Raw genomic sequence first — 19,883 nt, 5'->3', positions numbered from 1 at the left:
CCTCAAGCCAATCCAAGTTTGTTTTTTGGGGGGGTTTTTTAAGTCTTGGGTGGAAAAAAATCTTTACACTCAATTTAATTAACTGATCCATTATGTGGATAATATGATACACATTAATTTGGTGCCGTATCTCTTCACATTTTTGGAAAATTCACTGAATATTAAAAAGGAAATGATCTTTTGAAAAAGGCTGGGAAATAAATCATGCGGCATCACTGACAAGACAGGATCAGTTTGTTTTATTTTCATAGAAATTCTTCCATTTGTCACTGAGAAATCTGGATATATTCAAAGGTTCAGGTGTTGGAGGCTGCAGATCAATAACAATCACGCTGCCGTTTGACATCAGGCAGCGCAGCGAGCCTGCGGAGCATGTCAACGCTTGATGTGGCTGCCGACCCCGTTTATCAGCCTCAACCGAGTCTTTACTCATGTATGAGCAGAGTAGTGACACACTGACATTTGGCCTCAGCAGGCTCAGCTGTACACTATAAACCCTGTTGATAACCTTATCCTGGGAAGGGTCATGTTATGTAACTTGAACAAAAATAACACTAACTGTGTTTAAACTGGAAAAATAGAAAGGACAGTGAAATCTGTAAGACGGGCCCCTCCGCTGCAGAAAACGTGTGTGACTCCATTCAGTTTGTAAATCATCGTTGATGGTCTGAAGAGGTCGATCGGGGCCTCAGCAGCCATTATCTCGTATATACACAGTTCCATTGTGCTGCACTTGTGGGTTTCAAACGTTTCTCTGCTCCTGTGGTCCATCCTTGAGTATTAAGTGATCTCTCTGAAAGCCCTCTTCTCCACATACTTCAACTTGAGCCTCCTCTTGAACCTGCGGCGCAGAAAAAAAGAAAAACACATTTCACTCAGCATCCACTCCATGAATTCGCATGTCACCGTGGCGTCTGATGAAGTGTTATGTAAGAGCAAGGCTGAGGTCCTTACTTGGCTCGTTCTCTTGGCTCGATGAGGTTCCTCTTCTGCAGGCTCTTGAATCGGTCCTTGAGGATGCTGCCCTCTGGCTGCACAGCCGCAGTATTACAGGGAAGGGAAAAGAGTTGAGACCAAAAAATAAATCCATGAGAGAGACCCGATGCACAATTCCCACCCAAAATTATAAAATCTCATTCACACCACTGAGGCTGATTTAAGTGTGATTCAAAAGGACATAATGGCAGGCGATAAAGAGAAGTTTCCACAGGCAATTACATCGACTTGAAAATTTAATGACACCGGTGGGAAAACTGGGTCGCGGCAGTATTAGAGGAAAAGGATAAAGCTTACAATAAGACAATACAGAAAGCCGACGATAATACACAGAACCAAACTCATTATAGATAAAAACTTGTGTCCTCGTTGGCAGAGGTCAGAGTGAAAAATGGGGAATGTTGGTGGAGTACCTTGAGTTGACGCAGGGTGCCGGCCAGCTCGTCACTCAGCTTCACCTCCATATCCTGAGGCTGGAATCTGTTCAAATGAAGGAGAAGCTCATTTAGCAAGGTGAAAGGGGAAAAAGTCGGTGAAGGACATTGAAACGAAAATCTACGACGGCGGCCTCGTGTGCTGGAGGCCATCAAATAAAGTCTCAAAACTTCCAGGCTTCAGAAACATACATACAGTGGGGAGAACAAGTATTTGATACACTGCTGATTTTTGACGTTTTCCCACTTACAAAGCACGTCGAGGTCTGTAATTTGTATCAAAAGTACTCAACTGTGAGGTACAGAATCTAAAACAAAAATGCAGAAAATCACAGTGGATGATTTTTAAATAATTAATTTCCATTGTATTGCATGACATAAGTATTTGATCGCCTATCAACCAGTTACAGTTGAGGCTCCCACAGACCTGTTAGTTCTTCTTTAAGAAGCCCTCCTGTTCTCCACTCATTACCTGTATTAACTGCACCTGTTTGAACTCGTTACCTGTATAAAAGACACCTGTCTACAAACTCCAACTGCTCCAAAATGGCCAAGACCAGAGAGTTGTGCAAAGACATCAGGGATAACATTGTAGACCTGCACAAGGCTGGGATGGGCTACAGGACAACAGGCGAGCAGCTTGGTGAGAAGGCAACAACTGTTGGTGCAAATATCAGAAAATGGAAGAAGTTCAAGACGACGGTCAATCTCCCTCGGTCTGGAGCGCCATGCAAGATCATGAGGACCGTGAGGGATGAGCCCAGAACTACACGGCAGGACCTGGTCAATAACCTGAATAGAGCTGGACCACAGTCTCAAAGAAAACCATCAGTAACACACTCCGCGTCATGGAGTAAAATCCTGCACTGCACACAAGGTCCCCCTGCTCAAGCCAGCGCATGTCAAGGCGTGGCTCCGTAGGAAGCCTCTCAAGGTCCTGGAGTGGCCTGGCCAGTCTCCAGACCTGAATACAATAGGAAATCTTTGGAGAGAGCTGAAAGTCCGTGTTGCCCAGCGACAGCCCCGAAACCTGAACGCTCTGGAGAACATCTGTATGGAGGAGTGGCCAAATTCCCTGCTGCACTGTGTGCAAACCTGATGAAGAACTACAGAAAACGTCTGATCTCTATAATTGCAAACAAAGGTTTCTGTACCAAATATTGAGTTCCGTTTGTCTGATGTATCAAATACTTATGTCATGCAATACAATAGAAATTAATTATTTAAAAATCCTCCACTGTGATTTTTGGCATTTTTGTTTTAGATTCTGTCCCTCACAGTTGAAGAGTACCTTTCATACAAATTATAGACCTCTACATGCTTTGTAAGTGGGAAAACTTCAAAAATCAGCAGTGTATCAAATACTTGTTCTCCCCCACTGTATAAGCTTCAAGCCATATTTAAAAGAAAAAAAAACTGTTTGAAGTGTGTACTTGAGTTTGCCGAGGCGTCTGGGCTGAAATTTCTCTGCCTCCTGCTTGGCTTTGCGTTTGATCTGTTTCTGTTTGGTGGACTGCTCCTCCTGTTTGATTGAGGCTTTAATGGAGCGAAGCTGGAAGAGCTGCTGCTGCTGCTCCGTCTTGTGTCTGTTGGAGAGTTGCTGCTGCTCCTGTAGAGGGAGTAAAAAAAAAAAAAAAAAGGCAAGAAGGGAGAGTTTAACATGAGTTTATTATTCTCTCACGGGTAAAACAGAACTTGTCATCATGGAAGGAAAACTGAATGCAGTGAGGCATCGCAATGAGACTCTAGAACCAGTGGGAATCTCATATTGCAGAATCATCACAGACTCCCTGCAGAATTTAGGTGTGGCGAAGATGTGCAAAGCTGTTGTGGCTGTATGGATCTTCCACACGCTACTGAGGTTCCCGACAGTGTAAAATGAATGAAGCACAGAAAAAAAATGGCCAATGTGTGTCGTTTCTCGCCTTATTGCTGAGGGAGAGTACAATCATCCAATCCACCAAGCAACTCTTAAGAGTGAAGACTATAAAAACGCTTAAAAAAAAAAGAAGAAAAAACAGTTGTTTATGCACTTCAGTGCGTACCTTAATTTTAAGAGCCTTCTCTTTCTTTCTCTGCCTCTCCGTCTTTTTCTGAGCGAGTGCAATGGCTCCCCCGGCAACATCCTCTTCCCCTTCATTAGGAGCCATTTGTGCTACCTCCTTCTCTTCCTCCTCCTCAACCAAACCTTCCACCTGCTCACGGAGGATTGTCTCCTGAAAAAAAACACACACACACACACACACGAGTTCCTGTTTAACATCGGCACAGAAATGGAAAATGATAAGAGGCTGCATGAATGCGTCATGTGCACCTCTGTTGCTCTGTCTTTTTTGTCGAAAGCCAGCTGCCGCTCGATTTTGTCTTCTTCCTTCTTCTTCTTCACCTCCACCTCGTGCGCCTCCTGAAGCAAAGCCTGTTCACAGACGGAGGGGAGAGTCAATGTAAGGTCAACTGAAGCACAACACAGTCCTGTGAACATGTTCTACTGCACACTCTCGACTTTCACATCATACTCTGATAATGTTGCAAGCAGACGTTGGAGCTCTGCAACAAGTCATGTCCTAGAAGGTAAATACATGAAGCCAGTTGATTGATGGTAAAAATAAAAAAGTGCATTTCAGTTTTACATGGATACAGGAGCCATTTCAAGTTGCTGTGGTCTGTGTCGGTCAACCACGAAGGTCACAAATACTGAAAGAGTGTCAAATGCTCCTGAATGGCCCGTCAGCCTGATCTGAACGAGATGACAAATGCTTACGCTTGATCTGTAATTTACTTTTGTGCGTCACAAAGTTAGGCGCAGCAAAAGGTCAGCTATCCTGTATGATTCTTTTTTAAATTTAAGCTGATCTCCTCAAATCAAATTTTAATATTCTCAATTTCTTCTCGAAGCCACATCACTCAGAACTGTATCCCAAAAAAGCTTGAAACATTTTACTCCATGTGGAAAAAAACAAAAGCTAAACAAACCTCAAAAAGCAATTACTGTTGGATTAAATTACAGCACAAATAAATAGCCATTCAACACTAATCTCATTGTTCTGGTATACCTGGACATGGATTTTTCACATTACCTGGTGGGAGAAGAAATCTGGGTTGTACGATCCTCCCGGGGCGATCACCTCCACAGCAGGAAGCGCAGACGGCTTCTCGTTCAGGCTCTCCGGACGCTGAGAAAGTAACAGACACATTACTTAAAATTAAACTTTCAATTGCAATGAAACGATGATCTTTTATTAGCCTATGAACCCACAGTTCATTATTCTCACCTTGACGCGTTTCTTGCCCGTCTGCTGAAGATACCAAGGATCAGCTGAATCTTTGGCTGAAAAGACAAAGATATTGTCGATTCTTCTGAAATATTACTATTTACATTTGTTTTAAACTTGTATAGTCAACTTTTTTTTTTTTTTTTAAGAAATGGGGTCAATAGGAATCTAAACTTAATAAACAGATCTCAGGGGAAATGGACCAAGTCTTTCTAGAATTTCTCATCTCATTTTCACAGAAATCAAGCAAATAGACAACAAACTATTTATGGATAAGGAATTGCCTGCGATGGCCAGTCTGATACCAGAAGATTTCAGCTTCAACTGGAGAGGAAATATTGTACAGAGAGAAGTAGACTCACAATATCAGTCACATCTCATATCAATACATATGCCTATTATTACTCATGCCCTGTATTTCAGCAGTAAAGTTTTCAGTCTATATGCTCCATGTATGAATCCCACTGCAACATGCTTCTACAATTGTGTACCTGCATGTACTTTTGTTGTTTTACTAATGATGTAGTAAAGATGTTTGACTATTTGAGTCAACTCTCCACCTCATGGACAACCAAGTTCTGAGTTTAATTTTGCCATGTTTATATTTTGTATGTGTGGAAAATGTGGAATATTGCACAAATGCACTCTGTGACCATTTTTAACTTGAGGTGGTATCGTAAATATAGCGGTTAAAAGAATGGCTGTGACGCTGGACCAGTAGAATGAGAACTTAAAGCGTATAAATATTGAAGACTACAAGCTTATTTTATTTCTTATTTTAAGTCCATCCTGATCTTTGGATCACAACTCAAAATCAGTGCTTCTCTGTCCTCAGATCCCAGAAAACCGTTCACACAACGATGATCTGAGCTCCATGTGGGTCTTCACATTTCCACGAAGGAAATACTGGGAGCGCAAGGATGGGATCATCACGGGACAGACATGCATGCAAGTGCACAGAGTTCAAACTCACTTTCTTGTCCCCAGATGTCATAATAGCCTCTGTCGGGGTAGTTGTTGGCCTCCGCCGCTGCCTTCTTGGCCGTTCCGTCGATGGGCCCTCTGTTCAGGAGCCGCCTCTGCCGCCGGGGCACAACGCCTTTGGCTGCCAGCTGCTCGGCCTTCTCGGCGACGCGGCGGAGCTTCTTGGCATTTGGTTGCTGGTGGGCCAGCACACTGGAAAAGGGGAGGGAGAGAAGCAGAGGAGAGATGCCGATTGTGTGAGACGGGAGGAAGTGAAATTAAAAACTCATGAGACTGCTACTTTGTGCCGAGTCTTTGCACATCCTCAGATCTCAGGACGCCGTTCACACAATAGCCTCCTGAGCTCCTGTGAGTTGTCTTCACATTCCCGTGAAGGAAATACTGGGAGCGCAAGGATGAGATCATCACAGGATATACACAACCAAGCTCACAACTTTTTGATCACCTCAAATTACTTATTAAATATAAAAATAAGAATTTCAATTATACTGAAATCAATGGTAATAACTTAGAAATTGGAGCACATAAAACACTACAGTTATAGCGATCATCATGTTTGCAATTGTTTTTTTGGGGGGGGAAGTCAAAAGTGAAATTACACCTTGACACCGAGCAAAAAGTAGATTTAGGAGAGTACATAAATTACAGCTTGCCCCAATCTGTGGTCCAGACCACCGCTTCTGTGGGTGAAGGCACCAAACATTTTTGCCTGATGAGGTTGTCCACATTGTTATAAGGGTAAAAAAAACAATAGCTTCCAATAACTTTAAGCAACTGTTTCATTTTGAAAGATTTAGTCTTTGTATTTTCACAAAAGTCCGGTAGTGTTCGGCTTCATTGTAATGCTTGGTCAAATCTCAATATTTTTGAGGATTTCTGCAGCCTTTCTGAGAGAATCTAGAGGAAGTTCTTAATTTATGTGTAGCAAATACCTCACCGGATAAAAAGCCTGACGAGTTCACACTTTAAAGTTGTACTTGTCGGCTTTCATTGATGCCATTAGAACAAACCTTAAGTTTAATATTAGTCTTCAGTGATTGTTACACGGAACAATTGAACAAGATTATGAGGTAAGAGAAGTAGATAAAACAAAGTATAGTAGTATATACAAGATGAATTTAATACATTACTGTGGCATTACCTTTCTAAAAGGTCAGCTCAGTGCGTGTATCAGTACTTTGTGAAAGTCTGCAACACATTTTAATTGAACTGCAGCTGAAGTGATGACTGGGCTCATTAACCATACCAATATTTTTCACAATGTTATCTATAATAACTATTCAGTCATTCATGTTGAGACCAGCTGGTCTTCACTGGTACAAACCGTGGCTGCAAATAGTTTGTGGTTAAAACAGATTGGTTTGAAATGCCTTTAATAGCAACTGCATCAGCAGCTTCAGACATCAGCTCCAACAGAAGCAGTATGGCAAGTTGGCCTGTGACGATAAATGTTCCAGGGCAACATATTGTCCCCACAAATTATCGCAGATAAATGATATTGTCAAAAGATTTGAGACTGAATAACCTCAAATGTAATGATAATAGCTCATAATAATGCAAGTCTACTAAAAGATTCATTTTGTGGCATCTTTGAACCTGAAGTCAAACAAGAGAAGACAGTCGTAAGCAAAGAGTTTTGAAGAGAACTGACTCTTTAGGCGGCAAGATGAGCGAGTCGTTCTGAAGGATGAGATCTATCCTCAGGGGACGAGATGCTTTTCCTTTTCTCTTCTTTACTTCTACAGGCTCTGCTGCTCCACACAAAGAAATATCAGACATCAGATAACCTCAGAAAACATAGGAGTTAAAGACTTAACACTTGATTTGCTCCTCTACAAGAGACAAGGAATCCCAGGTTCACCTTTCTCTTCAGCTTTCTTTGGTTGGCCAACATCCAAGAAGAACAAACTGTCATCTGGCTTCTCGGACAGCAGACCTCTGGAACAGACAAACATGTTAAAACAGCTGATACAGCTTACATCGACGGTTCTTTAAAACGTCTCAACACTTAAGACATTGCTTTCTGGTGATACCTTTAATGATTTGTCCTGGCTGTTCACACAACTTCTAGACTGGGTTTGTAATGCCAATCTACAAGACTCCATTCAAGTCGAACACATGGATGGACAGTTGGCTCCTAAAACTGGGGAACTTGTCCTGGCATGTTTCTTTACAGAAACACATCCGAACCATATGAGCAGGTAACTCACTCACAGGGAGCTCGCCCAGTGCTTTAGAACAATTAAACTATTTCAAAACCAAACTTGGATGTGAACACGGAGGACCTGTCGTTAACGTTATAGTGAATTATATCGGAGCCATTGCCTGTGAGTGGAACTGCAATCTTCCATCGTGGTCTGCTCGCGTGGCTAACTCACCCGGTGGTCCTCTCCTGATGCCGCACGTCCTCCAGAAAGTCCTCCACATCGTTTATGTCACTGTGTTTGTTCCAGCTCTTCTTCTTGTTTTTGTTTAGTCGTTTTCTTCGACTGCTGATCGGTGATGCAGATGAGCTTAAGTTTAAAAAACCGGACTGTGAGGCCGCCACGCGTTTCGCCCTCCTGGTAGACGCCATGTTGGCGGAGTAAAAACAGCGTGACTCTTCTTCTCTTCAGAGGTGGTGCTGTGGTGACGTCAGTTCTGCCATCTGCTGGACAGATAATGTAAAGGCAGCTAAATGCACAGTGTGTATGAAATGTTTAAGTAGTGTAATAATTTACAACACGATTATATGAAGATATATAAATAATCGCCTATTTTAAGCAGTCTTTATATGTGGAATCTAATCACAGAAAAAACAGAGTCGTATTATTGTGGTGTTGAATTCATTTTATTAACAAAATAAACATAGTGAAAAGTTTATATATATATATATATATATATATGTATATAGTTCTCTCGAAAGAGCTAAACTCCCGTGTTTACTTTTGAATCGTGTTTTGTTTCCTTCTTGCCATTTGAGGCAACTTTGATGAAAATTAAAATACCACCATGAAATTGGAAGATTTGGGTAACAAAAAAAAGGGTCAATAATGAGGAATTAAAAAAACTAAACAAAATCAAAACTAGTTTGACTCTATTTCTAGTGATAGTGTTGTTGTAATTTGTTTATCATGTTTCAGCATGTGTTTAATATGTTTGTCCAGATGCATGATGGGAAACGTGTTTCCTCTGGCTCTCCTGTGTTCTTTCTCTTTTTTTTCCTCCCTTCATTTTATAGCGAGAACAACGCTTTAGACACTCAACAATAAATCCACATTTTTAAGCGGCAATCTGTCAGAAAGTTTTCCCAGGTGAGTATCACCATTTGAATAAAACTTCGATCTTCCGTTTAACGTCGTGTAAATGCGGGATGGAAGTGTATTTTGGTTTATTTTCGGTGAGAAAGAAAACGAGCTGTTATCTGCCTGCTCGGGGAGTCAGGGACCTAAAAAGCACTTCTGATCCGCTCGAATTTGACTCGGAAATGCGCCCAAAGTGAGGGGTCATCTGACAAAAAATCGTTCACAGATCGATCCCTTGACATGTCTAGTGTCATCTTCAAAAAGTAAAGTCCACTTTGGCGCCGCGGTTTCTATGTTGTTCCGTCGTTTTTATCATCGCCCTCTTCGTTTGGTAGACCTATTTTTCCCTTCCCGTTTACATTCTTCAAGCCAGCAGCCAGCCATCATCTTTGCGTTCGCTCGATTGTATACACCGAACAGCCGGCGGGGGCGGGGCCGACTGCTTTTCCTTTAAAATAGCTCATTCTGAATAAAATAAACATGACTTGTGCGCCACCGGCGAGCCCAGTATGAAGAAACGAACGAACCCTTCTTCATTGCGCAAGGGGCGTGGTTTGAATAGCGAGCCTCGTCTGGTGATTGGTGGAACGATTGATAACATTCCGCCTCCGAGGCTTGTACACGCAATGTAATTGGATTAACTTATAAGAAGCTCTATTCTGATTGGACTTCTCTGCTGTCACTCATGCTGAAGCGATTGCATAAGCTCCCTGAACAAAATTGAAGTGATGCGTATTTTTTTTCACACTTTTTAATTTAAAAACATTAAATCTGTGTTGTTGGAAGGTGAAGTTTCATATTTATGGAAAATACAACTGTAAAACATATTTTTACGTCCTTTGCATACTGTACAATGTGAGTAATAAATACAACCTGGGGTTAAAATTGTTTTATTCTCGAATTGTCCTTTGCTAATTTACTGAAACAAACTTAATTCAAGTAGAAAAAAAAGTCAGAAGAGTTTTATATATACATATATATGTGTGTGAGTGTTGTAATGTCAAACCCACAAGCCCTACACAATTTGCCTTTTTTCTCTCTCATAAAAATGCTAAGATTTTGTCTTTTTCCTTCTCTTCTCCAAGTGATCTGTAGTAGCCATGGCCCGTACCAAGCAGACTGCCCGTAAGTCCACTGGAGGCAAAGCCCCACGTAAGCAGCTGGCCACAAAGGCTGCTCGTAAGAGTGCACCTTCCACTGGTGGAGTCAAGAAGCCCCATCGCTACAGGTGAGACTGCAAAATATGGTCTGTTGGGTCAGACAGAAACAAAGTCAACAAAATAGTGATTAACTTTTATAAATGTAAGGTTAATTTAGTCTTACTGTGTGAAAATGGCACATATGAATAGCATTTCTAAGAATGCTCTGCTTTCCAACATTTCAACAATGTGATAATGTTTTTTTGCGAAGGCCTGGTACTGTGGCTCTGCGTGAGATCCGTCGTTACCAGAAGTCCACTGAGCTGCTGATCCGCAAGCTGCCCTTCCAGCGTCTGGTGAGAGAGATCGCCCAGGACTTCAAGACTGACCTGCGTTTCCAGAGTGCAGCCATCGGAGCTCTGCAGGTTAAAAATCACTCATTTCAGTTCCTGTATTTACCTGCTTGAGTCAGAATAAAGCATTCATCTTTAATAATTTTTGGCTTCACTGAAACACCTCTCTTTTCCGTCTTTCACAGGAGGCCAGCGAGGCCTACCTGGTGGGTCTGTTTGAGGACACCAACTTGTGCGCCATCCACGCCAAGCGTGTCACCATCATGCCCAAAGACATCCAGCTGGCACGTCGTATCCGCGGAGAGCGTGCCTAAAAGTGGTTTCTGAGTTATTATATGCTGTCCTCTTGTCCCCTTCACTTGTTTCTTCTTTTCCTTCCTCTATACTTAGTAGTTTTGGTTTGAGTTTCTATATATATATATATCATATGATTGTGATAACCGTAAATGTGTGATCATGTCATCTTCGGTGCTACTATTAGCAGATCTTTCTTAGAGGTATCTTCATGTATGTTTCAAACTTTGAATCACAGTAGAACTCATCACTTGTAATTAGTGTTCACACAGGAATGCCTTGTCCATGAATAAGGTGTTTTAGCAAGCCAAGACTAGTGTGTCATCTGCATTGAGCATAGGAATTAGCATTTAAGGTTGAGACATTTTCATTTTTAGACGGACACATATATTGATATAATGGGTCTTTTGATTTATTTCTCCATTATTTTTATTAGAAATCTGTTGTAAAAGTAGTGAGCTTTCTTTTTTACAACGATGGTGTATTTCTACTGTTATTGTTTGATGTATCAAAATACAAAAGATTCATTCTGGTTGTCAATTAGAAACGTCATTGTGCTATGATGACATTGCATGGTTTGACAGACTACAAGCGGCATATATGTAGCAGACCTATGTTGACCATATTTTGATTTTCAGCCATGTTATTGGTGGTAATATTTTGGCTTTTTTTGTTCCTCTCAGGTTGGTATGATAACTCTTTTTTTCTACAGTGTTTTTGAGTTATGTTATCATTCATTTTTAAGAGCAAAATATTTGTACTCGGAAAATCACATACAAACATAATAAATTGATTCTTGTGGTTAAAAAAGGGTATATGTAAGTCTGTCGTGATGCAGTTAAATATTAAAGTTGGCATATTTGTTGAACAGAAAAGTTCAAGCAGTTGCGAAACACATTGCGATAATAGTAATGGTCATTTACACCTTTTCGACACTTTCAAAATAAAAGTAACTGGTGAAATACAGTGATCTTATACAGTGAAATGAGAATGTGTCAATGTTAAAAAAAGAAAAAGAAAAAAACACGAATCTGCCTTAAAAAAAAGTTATTTTTTGGGTGCTACTTTCAAGTAATGGGGCTACAAAACAGTAAAATGTTCAATTTCCATAATGCAGTTTTTTAATAATTTCAGAGTAATACCTAAAAGCAAAAAAAAAAATCGGGAATTAACATCACTAAAACCTTTGGTGCTTTTTGTGCTGGGTTTGTTTGTTTTTTTCTTTCATGCAACATCTTGTCACACTATCTATGAATGACATTGGGATACCTAAACAATGTAAAATGTACAAGTAAATTACTTATTTGCTATATTTGTCCCAAGACCATCACAAATTAAAGCCAGTCTCGAAAGTAAGTGTTGCAGGCCTAAATCAATAAAATGATGCTCCAAAGTAAAGAATCACAAAAAAGTAATCTGCCAATGAAAAACGTTTTAATGTGAAATTTCAATTTAACATTTCAACTTAATTGTTTGGATAGGTAATTAAATAACATTGCTTGACGCACAGTTTTCACCAAAGATATGCCTCCTATATGCAATCAAACATCTTAGGATATATTTACTGATACATATCTGGATGCATGTTCCAGAAATATTTAACAGTTCAGGAAAACGTATCTATTCACCAATAAACATGAGTGTGGAAGTTCATTCCCACTTATTTTCTATTTAGATATGAGGCATCAAAACAATTCATAATTGCAAATTTATTTGCAAATTAAGAAGAAATGCAAGTGATATGATCAAATGAGCACATACTATTTCTGTGTATGTCATTACAAAGCAAAACAGGATACATGTTTATATATAATATTAATAGATGAAGTAGAGAATCTTTGGTATTGTTGAAGAAAAAAAAGGAATAGTTTATTTTGTGTATGAAAAATATGCATATTCGTAACAGTGTTATGATGTGCAAAAGAATATTAGGGCCACCAAAAATGTCTGAAAACTGTTTTTATTTTCATTATTATGATTTGTTTATTTCAGCATTCTTAAATTAAAGTCAGAATTCCAACACTTTTTTTGTTGTAATTCCAACTTACATTTGAGATCAATAAAGTTTTTTGGGGATTGCTCATCCTTCTTTTGAACATTTCAATCTTTAACAAATGTAATTAAGAAAGTTTCACTGTGGATTTAAATAGTTTAACATTTATTTATAAGTACAGGTGCACAACTGGCATTAAGCACAGCACATTTGAGCCTCTGCGTGGTGTAAAGTAACTTTTTAACCACACTTTCTCTCATTTCAGCCGGGTTGTCACTTTTTATTTAAAATCAATCATTCCAATGGAGCAGCTCCTCAACTTTGTTGAGTGGAGTGTGAAAGTGTGAAAACGCTCGATAAAAAAGATAGAAGCAACATCCAGGTGAAGACGATATTTTAAAAAAAGTACACTATAGTAACTTCCCGGTAAAACTATATAAAGTACGTTCGTGTTAAAACCAATAAAAAGTACATTCGGGTAACTTCCCGCGCGGACCCATCCGTCTCGAGCCATAATCGCAGAAATGAACACTGTTGCATTGTGGGACGATGATTGACGCGGCGGCCATTTTCCCGCTGGACGCTGCTTCTCATTGTGGATACGAAGAAGAAAATAGAGACAAGCGAAATATTTCTCACGACTTCTGCTCACTTCTACGCTCGGTAAGCCTTCTGAATTGTACCACCGCGCCTGTTAATAAAGTTTATTTAAAAAAAGTTTTATTTATCTAAACCTTTCGCGGCGTTTTGTTGATAAAAACATGACATTTGTGTCGTGTGAAAACAAGCAGAGGTGGCTGTCGGAGCGGCGCTGGAACGCAGTCTCTTCAGAGGAGGGCAAATTCGATTTCAAATAAATGCGCCTGTTCAGCTCGGTTCTACGCAGCCGTTAGGGATCGCTCAGTCCCTTTTTCAACATCTATGGCTTCCCTGAAGTGTCCTCTGTGTTCTTCTGCTATTTTCCGACACGCGGGAACAGCGGTTATTGCTAAAATTGGAGTTGTTTAGTGCTACTCCTCTGCTCTTCTGCCCTGGGTCTTTATCCCGTTTGCGCATCAAACCGCCGCCATCATCAGAGCGAGGTGGGCGGGCCTAGCAACAGTGGAAGGCAGCGGTAGAGCCCGCCCACTTTTCAGACTCTACGAGCTGATTGGCTCTCGGGTTGTATTTTTCAGCTCCACTTGCCCTACCAGCCAATAGGATAACTGTTGGCGTTTGATTGACGCATCGGGCGGATCGAAAATGAATGTGCCGTATGTTTACTAACTGAAAAAGTTAACTTCGTGTAAGTTCTGTCTTTTAAATGGACGGAAAAAAAAGTCAGCAAATAGTTTGATATGAATGTCACAGGAGCCGTTCTCCACTACTGTGACTTTACGTCTAGTGTAGGATTAGCTCATTGAATGTAATAAACTATAAACAGTTACTTCAGTCAAGTTGTTACGTCTGTAGATGATAAGATTAGTTAGTCTCCAAATTCATTGTGGAACAATAATATTATGCTGTGTTATTGTCAGGTAATTATGTGACAGTACTAGAAGTAAGTTGGGTACCTTTATAAAAAAAAAAAAAAAAAGTGTTCTGTTTGCATACTAAAAAATTCTGTGTTCTCCAGGTGATCTGTAGTAGCCATGGCCCGTACCAAGCAGACTGCCCGTAAGTCCACTGGAGGCAAAGCCCCACGTAAGCAGCTGGCCACAAAGGCTGCTCGTAAGAGTGCACCTTCCACTGGTGGAGTCAAGAAGCCCCATCGTTACAGGTGAGACGGCAAAACATGGTCTGTTGGGTCAGACAGAAACAAAGCCAACAAAATAGTGATTCACTTTTATAAATGTAAGGTTGATTTGATAAAACAAGCTTTAAATTTAGTCTTTGCTGTATGAAAATGGCACATATGAATAGCATTTCTAAGAATGCTCTACTTTTCAATATTTCAACAATGTGATAATTAATGTTTTTTTGCAAAGGCCTGGTACTGTGGCTCTGCGTGAGATCCGTCGTTACCAGAAGTCCACTGAGCTGCTGATCCGCAAGCTGCCCTTCCAGCGTCTGGTGAGAGAGATCGCCCAGGACTTCAAGACTGACCTGCGTTTCCAGAGTGCAGCCATCGGAGCTCTGCAGGTTAAAAAAATCACTCATTTAAGTTCCTGTATTTACCTGCTTGAGTCAGAATAAGGCATTCATCTTTAATCATTTTTGGCTTCACTTAAACACTTCTGTTTTCCGTCTTTCACAGGAGGCCAGCGAGGCCTACCTGGTGGGTCTGTTTGAGGACACCAACTTGTGCGCCATCCACGCCAAGCGTGTCACCATCATGCCCAAAGACATCCAGCTGGCACGTCGTATCCGCGGAGAGCGTGCTTAAAACGCCCCCGCTTCCCCTCAATCTTTCTCCTTTTCACCTCCTTTTCTCCTCCCTTCACCTCTCCGTCCCTGCCCCCCCCCCCCCTTCTCCCTGTGTTAGTAGTGTGTAGAGGAAAACTGATTATATTATAATTAAAGTGTATAGTCGTGGTTTTCTTAGTGCTCTCGGCAGCAGACTTCTAGGTACTCTCTTTTTGTGCATGTACCGTGTCTCTGGTGATGAGGTTCCCCCTCAAGCACACATGTCCGAGTTTGCTCTGTTCCTGTGGAGACGATGAGGAAAACCGTGGACTGGAACAGTTGGAGATGCAGGAGGGACAGACACCTGGAGAGGACGGGTTTTTATCTGCTGCGGAGGATTCTGCTCTCTCTTTTTATTTTTGCAGCAGGGTGCTAGAAGAACACACCCGGGTCTCTTCTGTTTCCAGTCTTCTGCCTCCACTCAGACACAAGCTGGTGGAAGCTGAGGCTGGATTTGTGTCCCTGTGTGTGTGAGTGTTTGCCCTCATCACTACAGAGAATTGTATACAGTCCATCAGCAACTTTGGAGAACTTGATTTGCTATTGCTATTACATCATGGCTGTCATCCTTCATTTTAGCTTTTTTTTTCTTTCCAAATAAGCCTCACACATGATTTTTTTTTTTGTTTTGTTTTGTCTTGTTTTTTTTTAAACTTCAACAACGTTTGTGGATGACACAGAGATGGGGGGATGAATCGGATTAAAAACCAGAGAACAAAAACAAACAAAGCAGATTTGAACTATTTTTTCTACTGAAATGTGACGCTACTGACTGACACCAAAGATCGATCCTGTTTTAAACACTCGCTTCCCAACTTACCGCAGAGTTGAACTCTCCTATTTTTGTGGTTCTCAACTTAGTTTCATAAAATTAAGTTCACAGCTAAAACCTGGGAGCTTAACATTGGTGTCAGTGGTCTTTTTTCCTTCTTTTTTTTTTTTGCAGTGGCTTTTTTATATCAAAGCTTTGTCGAGGTTTGTAACTTTCTGAAAAACCAAAAGCTCTCAAAATGTAAAAATGATTTTTAAAAATGAAAGTGATAGAAACGTAAACTTAATCAGCATTAACATGACTAATGGCAGTAATCCCGGTCATGTGTGCTGTACACATCCCCCCCCGTGCTTTTTCCTCTGCGCTTCAGTTGATCATCTGTATACCGTTTCTCAGGTTGACTTGACACCATTTAACTTAAGTTTTTTTTGTTTTGTTTTTTTTTCCCCAATTTGATTTTCATTTTCTTTTTTGTTGGGAAGTGTTGATGATAATGTTTCAATTTAACAATGTTTGTAATTTCCAAATTTGTCATATAATGTGGTAATAAATGGATGTTACACACATTCTGCCGTGTCAGTTTTCCATAAATACACACCGTTCATCACAATCAAATGAACTATTTTTCAATTTGGGAGAAAACAAGTTGCTGATCCATTACCTTATTAACTGTTTCTTCTTAATCATTAAAAGGAAACCGAAGCCATACAAATGCTCATTTCTTGTGCATGAAACAAGTCAAAGTGTAGAAAAAGACCTATCATTTTGTCTGCATCGTTTGTTAGATACTTAAACTACTTGGGATTGTATGCTTCATGACTTACTGAGTTATCTCCAAATCACGAGAATCAACCAATAGAGGAATTCGTTTTTCTCCTCTATATTCTAGTGCACAGCCATTCTTCAAATGACTCACTTCCACACAGCCCTAAAAATTAGAGAAGGGTTTCTCCAGTTTACCTCAACAGACCAGAAACGTGTGATTGAGGTTGATTATTGACTAAATGTCCTGTGATGGACTGCTCACCTGTCCAGGTTGTGTCCTTGCCTTCACTCATACTCAACTGAGTTGCTGCAGCGACCAGTAACCCTGGGATTCCCGTCGAAGACAGATTGTTGATGGTTTGCAAAGTTTGGCCACTAGATGGCAGAAGAGGACAGGCCTTTTTTCTCTCGCACACAAACTCCACACTGATCATTTCACTGTTCTCCAGTGTTTGGACTGCAGCAGGCGCAATAATGGCAGAATCGTTTTAACGTGTTGCAGCGATTTATGTTCTTGGAGTTCTTTTGCACGTTTTTACACGACCAATGCAGTATGATTTCGAACTACTTTCTCTCACACAAACATGTGCACACACATACACAATGCAGGGCAATAAACACACACATGCACGCACACACCAAGAGACAATCTCGCATTACAATTAATATCCATTTCTGGGTTGACATCATTCCCCTCATCAGTGTTTCATTTCATCCTTCTACTTCCTTGATTAAAAGGGATAAAACCAAGCCTGCAGGCATATTCATTACCTTCACACACACACACACACATACACGCACACGCACACACTCACACACACACACTTTGGCCTGTCGCAGTCCCAACTATTACTCATTACAATGAAACACACACAGACAAACATCTAATCAAAGACCAGGCCTTTAATCCTGTTGTTTTGAATGGCCATCAAAACTACAGTGGAACAAACACGCATGATTCACACTCATGTGCACACACAGAGGTTTCTCTTCAGAGTTACGGCTTGGTGTGGTATGCAAGTTTTATTAATTCAACAAATCAATAACCGAGTGGTGATAGATTTGTATTTTTTCTTGAAGACATGCTAATTGTTTTAAGGTATATTCATCCACCCATCAATCCTTTCATGCGTGCATGCATTCATCCATCCATCCATCTACTATACCCACATTATCTCACTTACAGATCCAAAAATTGGAGCCAATCTTCTTTTACCACTGTGCAGACTTAGTGTACTGTGGTCATCAGTCCATCACGGGCCAAACACGGAGAGAAACACACAATGCCCCACACACTGGCATTTGAGAGCCACAACCGAACCTAAGAAACACGTTTCTGGATTTTGGAAGGAAGCTGTCGAAAACTCATGCATGCAAACCTGCACCAAAATGCTTTGAATCAAGAATGAAGAAGCAATGTGTTCATCTTCTAACTTCCACTGATTTCTTATGTAAATAATGGAGAAATCTGCTGTCACATGGTCACCAGCTCATACGAACTAATTTTTCACCAGTATAACATCCATGTATCTTTTGGTTCCCTAATGGAAACAAATCCTAAGGTTTTTGTCAGTACAAGCCGTAAAAGTAGTATGTCAACTGAACTTTTGCCTCATCTGTTTTTTTGTTTTTTTTTAATCCTCAAATTCGCAGCTACCAGCTAATTGTACATGAAAAATGTAGAAGTTGGATAAAAGGGAGAGAAAAAAAACCCTGAGCTAACTCACTGTGAATCAAACAGCAGGATTATGGAATATCAAAAGCAAATATGTCTCACACCCGCACTGTGGTTTGAGAAAAAAAGGGCATTTGTTGTTCTAAACAGAACTTCATATCTGCATTTACAAATCCTAGCGACAAAGCTATATGCGCATTGTTAAGACATCTATGAGTGTGGCTAATAAGTCAGAGAAAAGAAGGCTTCAGTTTGATATTGAATGCATGTCTTCTGTTTATTTATTTGTGCATCTTTTTTTTAATGACAAATATTCAGTGATTTTTAATTTTTTTTTTCAGTGATGGAGTCCCATACGACACGGCCACCACTGATGACGGCATCCTGCAATAAATGCTGGCCATAAAATGTCCATGAATGTAAAGAGGTATGAGTACGCTTTTCCTGTAAGTCATACATCTTTGTGAGTGTGCGTTTGAGCGTGCATACGTGTGTTTGTGTGCGTTCACCTTCCCCAAGGTCTGCGTAGTGCCGCTCCATCTGTGGCACTCAGGGGATTACAGCCAATCTGTCTGTCTGCCGCTCAAAGTGCTGACCGTCAGACCAGCAGCAGATTAACACAGTGCTGGGATTGGGAAGGCGTGGGTGAGGGGGGCTGAGGGGGCACCGGGGAGAAGTGGATGGATGTTGAGGAGGAGGAGGTGGAGGAGGAGACGATAGAGATGTGTGTACCAGCTTGCATGCTTGTGTGTGTGTTGGGAGGAGGTGGAGGGGCAGCAGGTTGAGAGGTCGACCCCAGATTAGTACACAACTGGTACAGTGTGTGTGTGTGTGTGTGTGTGTGTGTGTGTGTGTGTGTGTGTGTGTGTGTGTGTGTGTGTGTGTGTGTGTGTGTGATAGAAAAAAGGGTGCGGGTGGGGGATTGGAGGAGGTGTGGGGGGGTAAGGCACAGGGATAGAGGGGGGAAGAAGGAAGAGGGACAGATGTATTTGGTAAGCGTGTGTGTGTGTGTGTGTGTGTGTGTGTGTGTGTGTGTGTGTGTGTGTGTGTGTGTGTGTGTGTGTGTGTGTGTGTGTGTATGTGTATGTGTTGACAGCCATGTCAATATATATATATATATATATATATATATATTATATATATATATGAAATATATATGAAATATATATTTTATGTATATATGAAATATATGTATTATATATATATATATATATATATAAAATAGCCAATTTAAAATTGAACATCTCAGTAAATTGCTTTAAGTGATGTAATTCTTTTGTTTCAATCCCTCCCCTTCTCAAGTTTATGTGCTAAAGCCATCTTGGGTAATGGATGTGTGAATGGATGAATGCTACTGATCATGTAAAGTTTGTCGGGACTCAACATTTACAATTTCACTGCAAAAAAAAAAGACCCCAAGAGGACAATTTCTATATTTTAATTGGAACGTAGGGTGGATTGTTGTGTTTCGTGAGGCCCGTAGGAGGAAGTGTAAATGCTGCCGAGTCTGCCTGAGGAGTACGTCTCACAAACATGC

General features: G+C 40.7%; 3 protein-coding genes across 3 annotated transcripts; 2 read left to right on the top strand and 1 right to left on the bottom strand.

Annotated features, from left to right (window-relative positions):
* Positions 1-224: 224 nt before the first annotated feature.
* Positions 225-8,261, bottom strand: nop53 (NOP53 ribosome biogenesis factor; the record flags this gene model as incomplete). The annotated part of the gene is made up of 12 exons (XM_080512125.1): positions 225-841; positions 955-1,031; positions 1,410-1,476; positions 2,864-3,039; positions 3,476-3,646; positions 3,745-3,846; positions 4,508-4,603; positions 4,703-4,758; positions 5,676-5,878; positions 7,338-7,437; positions 7,548-7,624; positions 8,065-8,261. 12 exons carry the CDS (start codon positions 8,259-8,261, stop codon positions 781-783), a joined length of 1,383 nt encoding a protein of 460 aa, XP_080368251.1. The 3' UTR covers positions 225-780.
* Positions 8,262-8,850: 589 nt separating this feature from the next.
* On the top strand, positions 8,851-11,566 carry LOC308141851 (histone H3.3A). Its single transcript, XM_080512081.1, has 4 exons — positions 8,851-8,979; positions 10,056-10,198; positions 10,381-10,534; positions 10,648-11,566. The coding sequence occupies exons 2-4, from the start codon at positions 10,071-10,073 to the stop codon at positions 10,774-10,776; spliced, it is 411 nt and encodes a 136-aa protein (XP_080368207.1). The 5' UTR covers positions 8,851-8,979; positions 10,056-10,070; the 3' UTR covers positions 10,777-11,566.
* Positions 11,567-13,306: 1,740 nt separating this feature from the next.
* On the top strand, positions 13,307-16,473 carry LOC308142185 (histone H3.3A). The gene is made up of 4 exons (XM_080512527.1): positions 13,307-13,412; positions 14,365-14,508; positions 14,717-14,870; positions 14,986-16,473. The coding sequence occupies exons 2-4, from the start codon at positions 14,381-14,383 to the stop codon at positions 15,112-15,114; spliced, it is 411 nt and encodes a 136-aa protein (XP_080368653.1). The 5' UTR covers positions 13,307-13,412; positions 14,365-14,380; the 3' UTR covers positions 15,115-16,473.
* The last annotated feature ends 3,410 nt before the right edge of the window (positions 16,474-19,883 follow it).

Source organism: Blennius ocellaris (assembly GCF_963422515.1).
Source record: "Blennius ocellaris genome assembly, chromosome: 2".
NCBI classification, from domain to species: Eukaryota; Metazoa; Chordata; class Actinopteri; order Blenniiformes; family Blenniidae; genus Blennius; species Blennius ocellaris.
The sequence above is the reverse complement of the archived record's forward strand: the minus strand, read 5'-3'. Positions and strand labels throughout refer to the sequence as shown.